General features: G+C 42.4%; 4 protein-coding genes and 2 long non-coding RNA genes across 11 annotated transcripts; 3 read left to right on the top strand and 3 right to left on the bottom strand.

Annotated features, from left to right (window-relative positions):
* Nucleotides 1–104: 104 nt before the first annotated feature.
* On the top strand, nucleotides 105–2,707 carry Sply (Sphingosine-1-phosphate lyase). Its single transcript, XM_069053831.1, has 10 exons — nucleotides 105–248; nucleotides 359–508; nucleotides 560–775; nucleotides 1,031–1,239; nucleotides 1,294–1,530; nucleotides 1,584–1,843; nucleotides 1,895–2,083; nucleotides 2,134–2,280; nucleotides 2,332–2,452; nucleotides 2,502–2,707. Exons 2-10 carry the CDS (start codon nucleotides 361–363, stop codon nucleotides 2,604–2,606), a joined length of 1,632 nt encoding a protein of 543 aa, XP_068909932.1. The 5' UTR covers nucleotides 105–248; nucleotides 359–360; the 3' UTR covers nucleotides 2,607–2,707.
* A 311-nt stretch (nucleotides 2,708–3,018) lies between these two features.
* Nucleotides 3,019–4,134, bottom strand: LOC138135165 (pseudouridine-5'-phosphatase-like). 2 transcript variants are annotated; one of them, XM_069053833.1, is made up of 3 exons: nucleotides 3,935–4,134; nucleotides 3,613–3,831; nucleotides 3,019–3,561 (listed from the first exon to the last, which is right to left on the bottom strand). In XM_069053833.1, the coding sequence occupies exons 1-3, from the start codon at nucleotides 3,987–3,989 to the stop codon at nucleotides 3,152–3,154; spliced, it is 684 nt and encodes a 227-aa protein (XP_068909934.1). In that variant the 5' UTR covers nucleotides 3,990–4,134; the 3' UTR covers nucleotides 3,019–3,151. The 2 variants fall into 2 exon arrangements, with proteins under 2 accessions (XP_068909934.1, XP_068909935.1); XM_069053834.1 differs by having other exon boundaries at nucleotides 3,613–3,842; nucleotides 3,935–4,129.
* A 112-nt stretch (nucleotides 4,135–4,246) lies between these two features.
* Nucleotides 4,247–5,294, top strand: mRpL33 (mitochondrial ribosomal protein L33). 2 transcript variants are annotated; one of them, XM_069053837.1, is made up of 4 exons: nucleotides 4,247–4,495; nucleotides 4,558–4,684; nucleotides 5,042–5,145; nucleotides 5,197–5,294. In XM_069053837.1, exons 1-4 carry the CDS (start codon nucleotides 4,432–4,434, stop codon nucleotides 5,247–5,249), a joined length of 348 nt encoding a protein of 115 aa, XP_068909938.1. In that variant the 5' UTR covers nucleotides 4,247–4,431; the 3' UTR covers nucleotides 5,250–5,294. The 2 variants fall into 2 exon arrangements, with proteins under 2 accessions (XP_068909938.1, XP_068909939.1); XM_069053838.1 differs by having other exon boundaries at nucleotides 4,363–4,495; nucleotides 4,538–4,684.
* A 32-nt stretch (nucleotides 5,295–5,326) lies between these two features.
* Nucleotides 5,327–13,725, bottom strand: jar (Myosin heavy chain 95F jaguar). Of its 4 annotated transcripts, none has more exons than XM_069053819.1 (16): nucleotides 13,569–13,725; nucleotides 10,276–10,462; nucleotides 10,152–10,225; nucleotides 9,545–10,102; nucleotides 9,085–9,494; nucleotides 8,876–9,033; nucleotides 8,433–8,821; nucleotides 8,192–8,383; nucleotides 7,916–8,140; nucleotides 7,658–7,865; nucleotides 7,366–7,607; nucleotides 7,037–7,312; nucleotides 6,806–6,981; nucleotides 6,587–6,628; nucleotides 5,678–6,111; nucleotides 5,327–5,626 (listed from the first exon to the last, which is right to left on the bottom strand). In XM_069053819.1, the coding sequence occupies exons 2-16, from the start codon at nucleotides 10,454–10,456 to the stop codon at nucleotides 5,475–5,477; spliced, it is 3,717 nt and encodes a 1,238-aa protein (XP_068909920.1). In that variant the 5' UTR covers nucleotides 10,457–10,462; nucleotides 13,569–13,725; the 3' UTR covers nucleotides 5,327–5,474. The 4 variants fall into 4 exon arrangements, with proteins under 4 accessions (XP_068909920.1, XP_068909921.1, XP_068909922.1 ...); XM_069053820.1 differs by lacking the exon at nucleotides 13,569–13,725 and adding an exon at nucleotides 13,330–13,485; XM_069053821.1 differs by lacking the exon at nucleotides 13,569–13,725 and adding an exon at nucleotides 11,065–11,215.
* LOC138135172 (uncharacterized) lies at nucleotides 11,826–13,906 on the top strand. The gene is made up of 2 exons (XR_011160883.1): nucleotides 11,826–12,996; nucleotides 13,054–13,906. It is a non-coding gene; the product is annotated as an uncharacterized lncRNA (long non-coding RNA).
* A 66-nt stretch (nucleotides 13,907–13,972) lies between these two features.
* LOC138135177 (uncharacterized) lies at nucleotides 13,973–15,108 on the bottom strand. The gene is made up of 2 exons (XR_011160890.1): nucleotides 14,210–15,108; nucleotides 13,973–14,126 (listed from the first exon to the last, which is right to left on the bottom strand). It is a non-coding gene; the product is annotated as an uncharacterized lncRNA (long non-coding RNA).
* Nucleotides 15,109–16,059: the final 951 nt, after the last annotated feature.

Below are 16,059 nucleotides of genomic sequence, written 5' to 3'. Positions count from 1 at the left end.
ATTATTGTTTTTTACGGAAAATTCTAATAAAAACGGCGACTTTTCCATGTTTTGATAAAACCGGCTGGTGCACACGTGATCAGAATTGACGTCAAGTCGGTGCAATGTCATTGTTATAGTTAACCTATATTTTGTAATCTTTAAAAATGTTTATAATAAATGTTTATGTCGTTGCGTTGTAAACTTGACTCGTCGCTGTACACTACACAAGATTCTGTTGTTCACTCCACAAGTTTTAACAATTTTAGGTAAGTGTATCTGAAGTGGACACTATTTTTGCAGCTTATCTGATCATTTTATCGCCAGTTGATTGAAATACTGTCGTGAGGTGAAGCTCGGTAACGTTTTGTGGTTTCAGTCATGGACGCAATATTACATCCCTTGACCAGTATTAAAGTGGGGCTCAACAACAGTCTGGCCGGGAAGGAACCATGGCAGATTGTCACACTAACAACCACATCTGTGTTGTTGCTTGTATGGCTGCATGACTTTGTCACTCAGGAAGAAAGTGAGAAATGTGATTACACAAAGATGAGATTCACTGTTAAATTTGTTGTAGGTGTAACTCAAAGGGCCAAAAAGACTGTTTTTAGACTAGCCAAGTTGATACCAAGCATCAGAAGGAAGATAGAGGCAGAGTTGCAGTCAGTTTCTGAAACTTTTGAGAAAGAGACTATTGAAAAGACTAAACATTTAAAATACACCACAGTTCTACCAGCTGGTAAACTTTCAGAAGAAGATATTTTAAGCCTGGTCAAAGAGAATTTAAAATTAGGTGAGAGGAATGAACTATGAGTTGTTTACAGTGTACTTAGGTGATGTCTTATCTATGACTTTGCATGTAATGCTTATCAGTGATGTAAGTGTCACTTGAAAATTTTAGCAAAAATTTTAAAACAATTAAAAAAAGTTTTTTTTTAAAATGATTTCAAAATTTTTGCTATTTGTGCTGTTGCATAACTATGCAACTATACATTGATTTAAAGACAAAATTGAAACGTAAAAATGATCTCGATCGCGCTTTCCGCAGGAGACTATGACTGGAAAGGTGGACTCGTCTCGGGCGCCGTCTACTACCACAACCCCGACCTGATCAGACTGATCACTGAGGTGTACGGCATGACCTCCTACACCAACCCCTTGCATCCCGACCTCTTCCCCGGCTTGTGCAAGATGGAAGCTGAAGTAGTGCGAATGGCTTGTAATCTCTTCCACGGGGACGAGAACACTTCCGGCACCGTAAGTCCCAAAAAACAAACTTTCTTCTCCACATAAACACATCTCGTGAGGTAGATGACGAGCGGCGGGACCGAGTCCATCCTGATGGCGTGCAAAGCCTACAGGGATTACGCGAGGGAGACGAAAGGGATCCGCAAACCGGAAATCGTCGTCCCCGCAACCGCCCACTCGGCGTTCGACAAGGCTGGCCAATTCTTGCGCCTCAGGGTTCGATCGGTGCCCGTCGATCCTGTCACCACCAAAGTCAACATAAGGGCGATGAAACGTGCCATAAATTGCAACACCATCATGGTAATTGATAATTGTTCGTGGGGCGGCGACGATCTTGTCTTATCGATTGTCAGTTGGTAGGCTCAGCGCCGAATTTTCCGTACGGTACAATGGACGACATCGACCAAATCTCCGCTTTGGGGGTCAAGTACAAGATACCAGTCCACGTGGACGGTTGCCTCGGCGGGTTTTTGACCGCCTTCATGGAAGACGCCGGATATCCGGTCCCGCTGTGCGACTTTAGACTACCAGGAGTGACCAGTATATCGGCGGACACCCACAAATACGGCTTCGCCCCGAAAGGCTCGTCCGTCATACTCTACAGAGACATAATGTGGGAGTGATCACCGACGTGACGATTTTTTCTCAAGTCTTGTCTTTACAGATATCGCCACCACCAGTACACTGTTACCACCGACTGGCCAGGTGGCGTGTACGGGTCCCCCACGGTCGGAGGATCGCGCGCCGGGGGCAACATCGCCGTCTGTTGGGCCGCCATGCTCAGTTTCGGCAAAGAGGGATATGTGCAAGCCACCAGAGACATCATTCACACCACTAGATACATCGAAAAGGGGTGAAGAGTAAAGACCGCTCGGGGACGCCCCACTAATGCTCGCGTTTCAGGTTGAGGAGGATGAAAGGGATTTTTATTTTCGGTCAACCCGTCACGAGCGTGGTCGCCTTGGGTTCCAACGATTTCGATATTTACAGACTAGGTTCGGCGCTGAACACGCTCGGGTGGAATCTGAATGTGTTGCAGTTCCCATCAGGGTAATGTCGCAATCGAGTTAAAAATATCACTCATGGGAATTTTATTTTAAGAATACACATATGCGTTACCCACGTTCACACTCAACAAGGAGTCGCTGATAAGTTCTTGAACGATGTCCAAAACAGCGTGGCCGAGATTCTGAAGGAACCGGATGTGCCAGTCGAGGGAAAAGTAATTTTGCAGGATGTCGTAAAGCGTTAATTGTGTTGATTTCTTGCAGATGGCGATATACGGGGTGGCCCAAAGCTTGCCGGACAGGTCCATAGTGACGGAGTTCACCAGATTATTTTTGGATTCCATGTACTATACCCCCAAACAATCATAACTGAAGTACTTAATTAAGCATCACATTTAATACGTACAACAAAAGTTTATGAGGTGTAAATGATTGTGCTATATAAGAGAAAAAGCTAATTAATATTGCAACGTTGCTGTTTTATTAGTTACGCCACTGAACCTCCACGTGTGATTTTTTTTTAATTAATCGACTCGGCACAATCCTTGGAACAAAACTTGTTGTCGTAGCTTAATCCGGACGAGAATGACTGATCGCTCTGATAAACTCCAAATATGGTACGTTCTCGCGAAGCTTTTTATTAATCGAAGACGAGACCGATATTTAATAAATGTTTAATTCAGCCGTCCTTGGAAATATTCCGTTCAATGTTGGCGGAATTGTGTTTTATCAGTGATTAAATAATTTTATCTCTGAACAGTGTTTTTACAAAGAAAAACAATTTTATTAAAATAATTCTCTATTAAGTAACTCGTGTACAGGATTTAATTAAGAGACACCGACTTAGGAACAATAAATAAAATAACTTAATCGTTGATCCCTACTTTGGAAAATTATCTAGATCTCTGGGACCATCAATCGAACTCCGGGAGTCCGAACATTCCGGGTTTAAATTCCCTCAAAGAACCGAGAACTATAGTCGCCGGTTTTCTGCACTCTTCGGGGACGTCCGGCGCCGGTACCAACACCGCTTGCATTCCAGCAGTGATGGCGCCTTGGGCCCCGTTGGGGGCGTCCTCGAGGACCAAGCACTGTTCCGGTTTGGGCCTGTCGGGAAATCTCGACGCACAAACTAGGAATATGTCAGGGGCGGGTTTGCCGTGCTTCACTTCGGGATCGGTACTGCCGCAGACAATGTGACTGAAGAGCTTGAACAGATCCTGATGGTCTTGGGTCTTCAGTTCCATGGAGTCTTGGGCAGACGAGGTGGCCACGGCGATGGGAATGTTGTGTTTGTGCAAATGTTGCACCAGTTCTCTAGCACCTGATCGGAAAAGTGACGACGCGTTCGCTCAAAGAAACAACAAATAAATACCTGGCATGAGAGGAGGATGCTGCAGCTCCGCCTTAACTTTACCCCTGTAGATTTCCAAAAACTTGTCAACGGTGTAGGGCAGTTGCATCTCCCTGATCGCAATTTTCGCGGTGTCTATCTCAGGGGTGCCCAGAATTTTGATTCTGATGTCCTTGGTGTAGGTTTTGCCAAAGGGTTGCGCCATTTCGTTGATCACCTTGTCATACGCCGATTCCGATTCTGAAATTCAACTGTGATGAATGAATTGAAGGTATTTCAGAATTCGATGAGACAAAGGGTGCCGATCGAAGGCGGGATAGGTGAAGTGTGAGAAAAAATTTACCAATTAGCAGGCCATCCATGTCGAAAATGACGTGCGTGACTTTTTTGAAAGACATCTTCACAAAGGCGACTTTTTCGAATTGCAACACTTGCAAAAATAATGGAACTCGCAACTTGACCGTATCACCTTGCAAAGTTGCGAAATCGCACTACTGGTGATACTCCGCGACGATTAGATTGCTATGAATGAGTAATGGATCTTCCAAGTGATGGCTCCGGGACTGTTGAAAAAATAAATGGGGGAAGCTGACGTAAGTAGAACAAATTAATACTGGATGCGTGATTCGATTTAGGTTGTAGGGTCCTGTAAAAACCTTGAATTTCATTTTTATTCGAGGTTTTCTGGACGATAAATAAATATGCGAAAAATAATTCGAGACTCGTTAATGATTGACGAGTTGTAGGAACTGTTTAACTTGTTCGAATCTATGATCAAGGAAATATCATGACAGTAGCAGGAGTAACAGCAGGAACACGAACACGAGCTCGCAGGATGCGATGCGCCAAAAATGGAACAGGTTCAAGCATGCGCCTTTCTCAAGGTCACATCAATCTGTCAACGGTGAGTATGAAATTAATTATTTTTTTAATTAATTGTGTTTAGACTAAATTATTAACTTTTAGCCCTAGTCGAACACATTGATTCGAATTTGCGTTTCGAAATCGAATCCAAACAGTTTGGATGTGGTTTGGAGGCAACTGAGACAATCATGTTTCTGACTAACATTCTTTTGAAAAGGGTGAAAAGCAAGTAAGTTTGAATTGAAGTCGATCCGGTAGGATGATTTTTTAGTTGAAATAAAAGTTTTTGCCCAGTTTTGTGTATTTTTAATAATGCTTGACGTGTTTGTCTTGTATTTTTGCACCTGAGGGAAAAGTGAGGTTATGTCACTGAAATAAAATAATATGAATTTAAGCAATTTCAATGGAACGGGTTTTTAAATACAATTTTCTATTTGGTTGGATGTTTTTTTGAAATACTGCTTTGTGTTGGTTTGCCATTTTTCTCATTTTGAAAAAGTGAGGTTATGTCTTGAAAAATTAAATTATGAATTTGACGAAATATGATTAGATTATTGAATAAACTGCCGTACTAATGGTTTTACAGGCGAATAATGGTGGAAATGGAAAGTGTCGTGAGTGGTCACAGATTCAATAAAATACGAGAAAGGTTGGCGGATAAGTTGGAAGTTATTCGCTTTGATCCTTTCCGTGAGTAAATCCTTTAATTGTTTATATTACAATAATGAATTTTTTTTGTAGTTCAAAAGGAGTGTGTCTATCGGGAGAAAAAGAAGATTAGAAGTTTGTACTAGTTTTGTAAAAGTTAGGTTATAATAATAAATTTGTTTATGTCGTGACCATTTTTTGGGATAAGTTAGATAAATCGTCATTTAACGATAAATAATTTATTAATAATAATTTAATGTTTACACTTTAGAATATGATTGTATATTTTATAATACTGTGAAGCTAACTATTGCAAAACGATAAAGGCCCCTTTAATTAACTAATTTAAACTGTAAAGGAATGTTGTCTAATTATTGTTTTCTGTCTGCGGGTCTGACATACGTGGTCCCTCCGTGCTTCTCCCACTCCTTGTTAAACTCATTTTCCAAAATTTCCGCACCTCTCTTCCTGGTCAAGCCTGTCTCCTCCAACGAAAGCTCGCACATCTGCATGTCGTCTTTCCCTAAACAAACCCACTTCAAATCTCCACAGCGCAAGTTTCATTCGATCTTACCGGCAACCAACAAAATCGGGGCCTTCTCGGAATGCAGCTCTATCTGTCTTGCCACGTACTGTCCGTCGAAGTGCGCGTACCACCACCCCCTCTTGTTGGGATCGCCTCCGGGGCGCACGAACGGGATGCGGAAGTAACGCTGCGTATTGTTGTCCAGAACCGGGGCCTTCTGGGGCAACCTGGGCGTCCTCGCCGCCGACTCCATCACCGAACGCGGGGCGCGCTCGTTCTCGTCCATGATGGTGCGCTTGCGGTTCTTGGCCTTCCAGGCGTGGTACACCTTGAGGCGGCGGTGGAACTCGTGGCGGCAAGCCTCCAACAGGTCGATGTCGCACGACGTGTTGATGGTGTCGCGCAACTCCGAATATTTCCACTTGGTCAGGTCGTACTTGCCTTTGGCCATGGCCGCCTGCTGGTTTCTCACCGCCTCAGATCTAAACAAAGACACATTGGAGGAGTACCTGATTTTTACCTAAAAACGGTACTTCTTCGGTGCTTACGAAGCGAAACTGCTTCAGTGATACTGTGCCAGTACTAACAGAGATAATTTTGTCCGAAGAAACATTCTCAGATATGACGGTACTACAACGTAGTACCGGTGTGTATGTACATTTGTATGACGAAGACATTTTGTGCAAAAAGTCGACAAATTAAAGAGTACCATTTCAACTGTTCACCAGTACTATGACACCAGACATTACAAAATAATTGCGAGACGTTTGACTCACACAAAACTTGAAGCTTTTTGACGGCACATACAAATTTAAGACTTGCAAAAACATTGCGCTAAAGAAACTTTGTTTAACAACTCCGGTACTTTCTTTAGCACAAACTTCGGCCTCAGGTGTTAGTATTTTTTTTATCTAGGTAATAAGTGGTGTTAGTGTATTTATCTTTGTGAGGTTGTACCTGTTGAGTTTGAAAGACTGCCTGGCCGAATCCATTCCACCGCTGAATCATGGAAACAAGAAGCATTGATATTGAGCTGCCACCACAATATACATATGTACAATGCATGGTAAACGCTAAAACTTCGAGAGCGCTTCGTTCGTCGAGTTTTCATCGAAAACTTGACCAACAAAACGCTTCGGACTCTCACAAAACACAAACTGAAACATTAAATCGTACTTCCGTATCATCGGAGGACTCTCTTCGAGTTGTCCGTTGGATTCTTGTGCCAGACGCAGCGCCAGTTCGTGATCTTGTCTTTCTTGCTCCAGTTGTTCCTGGTAGCGTCGCTCGTCGATGGCGTCTTTTGCTTGTTGCGCTTGGAGGAGTTCGGCGGTTTTCCTGTCCGCTTCTTCCTAAATTCACCAATTAATAGGTACAAATCCCGGCCAAACAGAAAAAGGAAATTACTTGTTTTTTGCGTTCCTCTTCTTCTTTCTTTCGTCTGGCTTCCATCTCGGCCTTCTTCTTTCTGTTCTCTTCTTCCTCCCTCAACTTGCGCTCCTCTTCCTCTTTGCGTTTTTTCTCCCGTTCCATTTCTTCCTGTATTTTACGCAGTCTAGCCTGCTCTTCTGCGTTCTTCTGGTCTTGAACCTTCTTCTGGAGCGCTCCCATTTGTTGGTCCACTTTGGCAACCAGCTGAGTGTAAAGACTGTCGACAGCGGCTGGTTTAATTTTATCGTCTTTCTGTTGGTACAAACAGTCAGAAATTTCTGACACCGAGCAGACCACAAACTTACCTTGATGCGGTCAATAGTGGCAGTTATCTCGTTCTTGAGTTTATTGATTTCATTGGCCATTGCGTCTTTATCTTTCTTCAGCTGCCCAGCAATACTTTCCATCTTCTTCAAATTACTCTCAACACCCTTAATCTTAGCCAAAGCTTTGATTCTTGGTCCGTGCCTTTTCCTCGTCAAATAACCCTTGATGGTTTTCTGCAAAACAATCAAAGCTCGCTTCCTGTAGATTATCTTGTTCTTTACTAAAAACCAATTCATTAGAACAAATTCCATTTGAGTTCTGCAAATTTACATTTAATGACAGTGAGGGCGCAGAACATTGCCTTGGTCCAGCGCGACTTCACCAAGAACCTCTTCACGTCGGCGATGATCGCCTTCAAGTTTTCAGGATCAGACTTCATGATCTTGTCAAATTCGGCAAACTTTCCCGGCCTGAAGAACACCCTAGTGATGCCAAACTTGAAGTCTCTATCTTTAAGTTTTAAACTGTGAAGCATCGCCTGAAACACGATTTTTACAGTTGGTACAAACTTTCCGAAGAAGATTTTACTTCGCAGAAAGTCTTAGGTTCGAGTTTCTTCAGTTCTGGAGGAAGAAGGTCTTTGTACATGTTGTACAAGTCGGCGAACGGCGCCCGACTGGGGTAGCCGTGCTCCATCAACTCCAAAACTGACGTCATACCAAGACATTTCAACTGCATCAAGCTCAGAGCTCCGTCGAACTGATTGTCGAGCATTTTGTTGTTGGGTTTGATGCAACGGATGAAATTCGTGCCCTACAAAGCGGAGGAATTATTTTGGGAAAGAAGAAAGACAAAGAGTCGCACGTTTTTTCTCAGTTTGTCCATCAGCTCCAACAGTTGCGTTTTGAACTTGTTGCCAACACTGATAAATGTGAGTTTTCCTTTTTGTGCGTTCGAGTTGGCAAACAGCGTTTGGATCAGTTTGTTCTTGCTGTCTTGGACGATTCCTTCCAAGGACGCGTGCAAAGCGTCATTATTTTTATCGATGAATTGTTTCTGCAAGTGAAGATGTCAAGTGATCGGCTAAGACAGTCCAAATGCTTACGGTTTGGTAACAAACAGCTCCTGCAAAATGCTTGATCAACAATCCTTCATCGTCCCTCAAGCTTCTGTGCGATTTGAGTTTGGAGGAGCGCGGCAGTCCTATTCTGTACTCGTTGGCCCAGTGCTTGTGGACCTCCGACGTGAAGTGGCTGTACGACGGTTTCGGCAGTTTTGATTCTTCATCAAGTATATTGAGAATACCGTGATTTTTCGTTTCTATTAAGTCTATGCAGTCTTGATTGTCGACGAACGGGACCTCAGGAACACTCAAACCTTCGCGTTTGTACAGCTCTTGTTCGAACTTGAGGATCACCTCGTTGAAGAACTGTTGCAACTTCTCGTTGCAGTAGTTGATGCAGAACTGCTCGAAACTGTTGACGGTGAAGAATTCTGAAAGGGATCAACTCGTACAACTGGATTCTTCAGGTCTCGACCACCACTCACCAAAACCTGCAATGTCGAGGACACCGATGTAGTAGCAGGACGTCTGGAAAGGAATGCTTTGGTTGATTCTGTTGACGATGTAGTCGAACAAGTTGCTGTAGACGGCTTTGGCCAAAGCATCGCGGGCGTTGTTCGCCTCGTAGACCTTCAAAGGCACCCTGCAAGTAAATTATTACTTTTTGAAGCAACATCTTTCGAGTGGTAAGTACATGATGACAGTTCCTTTGACTCCTCCTCTGCTGCTCTGCATGACACGCGACTCCAGAGCTTGTCTCAGCTCTGTAGGGTCGATTCCGAGAAGCCCTGACGCAATATTGAGAGACTTGGTCGCAGCAGATGCCACTCTGCAACCCCCCCTGGTGTCTTCAGGATTCTCCTCGAACTGCACGTTGCCCAGATGAAGCACCGCCGCTACCGTCGAGTAGATCTGGGTGCGGTCAGCATCGCTCAGTCCCAGTCTCGACAGAGCACCGTCAAGAGTCAGAAAGTCTTGGACGTCGTCCAGGAGGATGTCGCGAAGAGGACCGTTGCTAACGTGGTCCGCGCTCTTCTGACTCGGAGACAGTTTCTTCTCGTTGGCGGCGCTGGTGAAGTATCTGGTGCACCCCGATTTCAAATACTGCAACAGAGCGGTCAGAACAGAAGGGATCGGGTGTCGAAGAGTCGTACGTTGAAGTCGTCGGGTTTTGTCAAGGACAACTGCTTTCGGAGGGCTTCGGGACTTCCGGCCATCATCATGTAGAAGATGTGGTAGCTGCGCTCGTCCCCTTGCGGCGAACAAATCCGCGACTTTTCGAGTAGATAGTGGGAGATGTGGCCGCCGGCCACGTGGAAGTTCTTGTCGAAGTGGACCTCCATGAACTTCCCGAATCTCGAGCTGTTGTTGTTTCGCGTGGTTTTGGCGTTGCCGAAAGCTTCCAGGACTGGGTTGGCGTCCAGGATTTTTTGTTCGATGGGACCGGCTTGGGCACCCCAGTTCACGCACAAGTACTTCAGGAGGTGCTTGGTGGATTCGGTTTTTCCGGCGCCGGACTCTCCGGACACTATTATCGATTGGGACTGCTTCAGGACTTTCATGTCTCGGAAAGCTTTGTCGGCGATGGCGAAGACGTGAGGCGGCATCTGGCCCAGCGACTTCCCTTGGTAGTTCTTGATTGTGGGGGCGGCGTACAGCTGGGGGATGTCTTTGTACGGGTTGACGGCGATCAGAATGTTCGCCACATAGGTCTAGAACCGCCATAGTTATCATTCAATCACTACACCAGATAACACTTACGTAAATCTTGTTTTTATAATATCTGACACGGACGTTATTCAAGAGGGAGCCTTCGTTCAGGAACACCATTTCGCCTGGAAACACCACCATTACTACTGCACCAGAACTACTGCATCACACTTACAATTGTCGTCGTAGTCTTTGTCTTTGTCATCTTCTTGCGCTTTGAAAACATCACTGAAGGACAACACTCTTTTGGGGAATTTGGGGTTGATGGGGATCACCTCGGCGCCCTCTACCAACAGCTCGGATATTTGGGCCAGGATGAACCCCTCGACGGGGTCCCTCGCCCAGACCGTGTCCATCGTTGACTGAAACGCAACGTATTTTATTTACCTTCCACTCACAGATAAGCGACGATGACGCCATCGACACATTTTTTGATTGATTGACGCTACCCAAATGATACCTTAATCGGGACGAAGTTTGCAAAATTCTAAAACTGTATCAATCAACACCAGTAATCTGGCTTCGGGTACGACTTTACACTGAGCATATTTATTTTCAAAGATTATCTTAATCGTGCTCAAGGTGTTTGAACAATAACGAAACGGTAATACACAAAAAAAAAATTACTGCACTTTTCAGCTTAGGCACAAAGAACCATATGACGGTACAGTTAGAGTGGTACCGGTACCAGCGACCTACTAATCTTGTGGTACCTGGAGAGCTGTGCGCGGTCACGCTAATTCATCGTTTTCGTCGAGCGCAATATCAAATTACTTGTGGGTAGAGCAAGTGAAGACGTTCAACTGTCGATTGCAAGAAGGAAAATCCATATCGACCAAAGATTATGAAACCTGATCAATATCTGAGTGGGTCGCAAAACTGATCGATCGCTGTAATTATTTCTTTGCAAATCCCAATTGCACAACTCTATTAATGGCGATGATAACACCACCACTCTACTTACGTGAATGAAGTTCACACTATTGTCACCGCAGGATTCAGCATTTTACGCAACGGAGCCTGCTGTTGGCCAATTAGTTTTGAAACAGATCCACTATTGTTAATTTTGGGAAAAAATTCAAACGTGCAATTTTGAGTGAGTGTCAAAAGTGTCATTTGCAACGATGGGAATTTGTTCGTCGTTAATTTAAGTTGACACATTTAAGGCGACCTCCAAAACGTGCTGGGTACTGATAGTACCTGGTTCATAACATTATCGGTTTATGCTTTAAACTGGAATATTCACGAAGCTAGATACGCCAGCGCGGACTTGGCACGGATTGCGACAAACTAGTACCTGTGGTACCGCAATTATTATGACAGGAAAGAAAGTGGATTTAACAAGTTTTATGCAAGTTTCAATCAAGCTAAACCTGTGACACGATAACATCCTGTTCGCCAATTCGAAATAGATTTATTAGATTTATTTTTGAACCATGTAACAGTCGATTAGATAGATTACGAGTACCGCTGATAAGGCTGGTTAGCATTCGGGGGACGAGAAAATTAATAATTTTTATTCCTTTTTTACGACTCCCAAACGTGCGTTAAATTTAATGGTACCGTTTCAGGAATGCGAAGCACTTTACTAAATTTTCTTCACAAAAGTAACGGCTCCAGAAGAATTCTCGAGTCTCGAGAGTCGAGAGTTCCGGTGTTGTGAGTTCGAGGAATAATTTAACGCAATTTTTACAAACTATTTTAAATGTACGTCATTGTCAGACTGAAAGAACCGTCACGGATCGATCGTCTCGGAAGTTTTCATATTTTTACTCGAGAAAGAAAATGTTTGTTGCAATGATGCGGCAGAAACGCGGTGTCTTCCTGTCCGTTATTTAACACCGGGGGCGCTCTTGTGCGATTGAAATTTTGTATTTTGTTGATCGGTGAAGCATCACCGATGCGGTTGGTCATCTGAATTAATTCGGCATCGGTCGAAAGAGTCAACTGTAACAACAGCGGTACTAATATGGGAACATCTGTTCAAGGTCCTGGAAATTAATCATAGTTGGGTTGTGGTGGTTCCAAGGTCTAGGCCTAGGTAATGATGCGCCCACACTTTCAATTCGCATTTTTCACGACCGTATCAAACAATCAGTGGTCGAGTGAATGTTAATAAATCTTTGCAACAAGAAATCTGTTAATTGGATGTTATTTGTTGTACATCGTGTTTGTTGTAACACAGCATTATGGTTAATTGAGCGATTATATTTACAAACCCGGAGCAAAAATGCAAATTGTCGGCTAATTTAATTCGTGCAATTTGGGTGGTTAACAACCGAAAGGTCATTGTCAAGTGTAACTAGTTGTACCGTGCAGTTTTTCCACCATTTCGTGATAGTCGCGTTTCACTTGGTTTGGGATCACTGAACTGAGCCACCGAACTATCAGTATCAGTGTCTACATCTTGCACCATTCAATCTCGGACACAATTAATATTTGTCCTTTTGTGCTCTGTTTGCGAGTCGCTTTGTCCCGGTGTCACAATGAGACACTCTCGAACAGCCTTGGATAAGTTTGATCGAAGTGGTTACACGAAAATTCTTTTTCTTATCTCGGTCCGTTTGTTCAAGATAAGATACGATCTCTGAGGTTGCTTCACAAATCACAACCACTCCAAACAGACATTGGAACTGTTGCGAAATTGATAAACGCGAAGGTACTCCACGAAGACATGATTTGCAAGTTGTACAAGAGAAGGTCGGTAGGGCGGGGTCGAGACCTTTTCCTGTGGTACTATCCAACCCGATTCACCCTTTGATCGTTACGGGTGGTACCCAGGTACTGAGTCATCTCGTGAAAATTCGAGCGGTACCGATTATGTAAGAGTACAGTGGGACCGGTTCGAATTGTGTTTGTCATTAATATGGGTGGTACCGCACGTAAAATCTGACAGGTAGGTACTTGGTTTCGCCGGTATTGTTGTCTGACGTAGGCAGAGTTTCGTTTAAAGGTCATCATGAACGCTAGGGATGTTATAGACGTGTAGTTCCGGTAATCTTGTCACCGGAAACGTTGTGCAACAATAATGTCACCGGATTTGCGCCAAACTAGTAGGTACCCCTTTCTAAAATCGGATGGATCTCTCTCGACTTAGAAAGTGGTAAACGCACTGTTTTGCCCATTTTTTACACCGAGTTTATTGGGTTGTGACACCACAGCAACCGGACCCACCGCCAATTTGAAGCTTGGATTAGTTCGCAAAGCGGAGTTAGAAAAATTGACATACCTGTACCAGCGGCAAAAGGATTACTGTGTAATCGCACGGTGATAACAGGTGATATTGGCGTGTGAATTGAAACGTGGCTCCAATTATAACAATTTAATAAGTGTCTTATCACGCTTGTATTGATAAAGCGGATAAGTTGCCTTGCTTAATTTGTGGCAAAATTAAAAATGACAAGGAGAGCGTCGCGATCATCACGAAAAAAATTCGCAGGTTCGGAGAAGAACATCGAAGTGGTTTACCTGTTTCCGACAGTTTTCTAGACGAACTACCGCAAAGTTGCGTTGAACACCTTGCCGAACACCTTGCGCGCATATGACCCCGCACTGTTTGTGTTGTTTGCTGTTTCTCTTCCACACAACAACTTAGTGAGCGAAGAATTTTTTAAATGGGAATTAAAATGTCCGTGCGAGGTGCGCAGGACGAAGCGACTGTTCACAAACGCGACAGATGGCGGGGCGGTTCCAGTTTTGTCAACAAAGAAGGCGGCGCACAGCTGCTCCACAAGATATTTACAAAAGATTTATCGTATCGCAACATTCGCAACCTCAAAAAGATCAATAAAACATTTCCCATTTAATCTGGCTTTTATTGTTGCTAAAACCACCACCTGCTGAATTAGGTTGTCAAATAAAAAGTCACTACAATTGGTAATTTTTCTTTATTTATTTTATCAAAATTTAAATTGACAGATTGATGTTTTCAAACTCAAAAATTTGCCAGCGGATTTCGACGCAGCTTAGAGACTAGATGATTTTTTTAAAGTAAAGTTCAACACCAATCTAACATTCTTGGAGGATCTGTTGACAAAAAAACAGTTGTAGCTTAATTTGCAACAAACTGACATAACTGACAGCCACAGACAATACTAATATAACCTTACTTTTTGCCTTTTTCCACTAAAGAGCGTTGTCAGTTGTCATTTTTTAATTTGAATGTAGTGTGGCAGTTTTTTGAGTCCGTCACAGACCATAGGTACATTTTTCAAAATATTATTTTTAACAAGACGTACCACATTTTAGAAAGCTTGTGGCGAAATGGAATCAATTAAGCAATACAGTGTCCAGTAGGTACTATTCCGGACACGGAATCTTGGCCAACATTTTTTAGACATTTCTAAAAAAAATGATGTAAACTAATCATTAGTGTCATAAATGAATGACAATAATAATAATTATTAAAAATCACTTTGAAGTTTTTCTTGTGACATCAAAAAAACAGGGAAATGACATTATCGAGTCAAAAGTTGGGTTATATTCAATAAAATGCCAGTTCACACATATTTGTTAGTTAAATGTCAATTGTGGCCAAGATTCTGTGTACTGTCGCGAGCAATAAATTTTGGTCGTCAATGTCATTTCAAAATTTGGTTAGATTGTCACAAATTTCCCCTGCCTGATTATGCCCATGTCAACAAAGTGTCAAAAAAATGAGCAAAAAATGACAATTAAAGTCATACAACATGATGAAAGGTTATGATATTTACGACTGTTTACAATGGAGCATTTTCAATTGCGTCAAAGAATGACCTTGACGATCAAAATTTATTGCTCGCGACTGTACTGTCATACGTGTGTCATACAGACTTGCGTCTGCACCTGGACGCTTCTAAATTTATGTCGGAGGTACGGTCGGTGGACAAATAAAACTGGGACACTTAAAATTTAATCAATGTAAATCAGATCATTGAATTGTCAATATATTTGTCAGTCTCTATATAATATGTCATACTAAAGTTAACCTATTTGTGATAAAGCCGTAATTAAACGATGCAAATTTGTAAATTTCGACTTATGTGACTGTCGTTTTTGTCCCAGTTTTATTTGTCCATCGACGGAATTTAGGGCAGACTTAAAATTTGACTAATATAAGATGTGAAAAAGGCTTTAGGTGCTAGACCTAAACCTAACCTCATTTTCTACTATCGTTACATGTCATTTTGAAAAATTGCATTCATCAATCCTCAAAAGTGATGTGATTTTCCGAAAACTGAACAGTCTTTTATTAATCTTCGGAAATCAGTAAGTAAAATCTAAAATAATTGTGCATAATTGTGACAGTTTATTTTGAAGTTCAGTCAAAATTCATTATTATGACATTTATGACAATAAAGCTTAGACTACATTGTTTTTTTTTAATGACATATAAACTCCTGCCCGAAATTCCGTGCTTCCCACTGTACTACAGTTGGCTTCAAAAAAAACGGGAAATGAAATTTGACCTAATGTGAATTGGAAATGTAATTTGTCAATTTATGTCAATTTGTGTCTGTTTGACAGTAGTATTTCTGACACATAAGTGCAGTTTTTTAACCTAAATTCTAAAAGGTCGTTTCAAACTATAAAAATTTAATAAAATCTGACAGAACTTTTTCTGACAGTTCCCGTTTTTTTTGAAGCCAACCGTACCCCCAAAGGTAGTTCTTTGGTTAAAGTCAACATTTTTGGGAGTGCGCAAATTGCATCATCTGAGTCCTGACCTGTACCATAATCTCACACTTGAGCGAACTTCATGATGGTGAGTAAGATTATAGTCGAGTGCGTTTTCTCTTTATTTAAATGAACTTTTTCTTCGGCTTTGTAAATTAGAGAAACAATAATTATTTATCAAGCGGCATTAAAAAATTCTAAAGATGCGAAATTAACACCTCGATGCGTGCAAAGTTAGGCGTCACGCTAGGAAGAAGGGAAAACTGTAATGTTTTGATGTTCTTTGTTGGAAATAAAAGTCTGA

This window comes from Tenebrio molitor, chromosome 7, assembly GCF_963966145.1.
Source record: "Tenebrio molitor chromosome 7, icTenMoli1.1, whole genome shotgun sequence".
NCBI classification, from domain to species: domain Eukaryota; kingdom Metazoa; phylum Arthropoda; class Insecta; order Coleoptera; family Tenebrionidae; genus Tenebrio; species Tenebrio molitor.
This window is presented reverse-complemented; position numbering and strand designations above follow the sequence as displayed.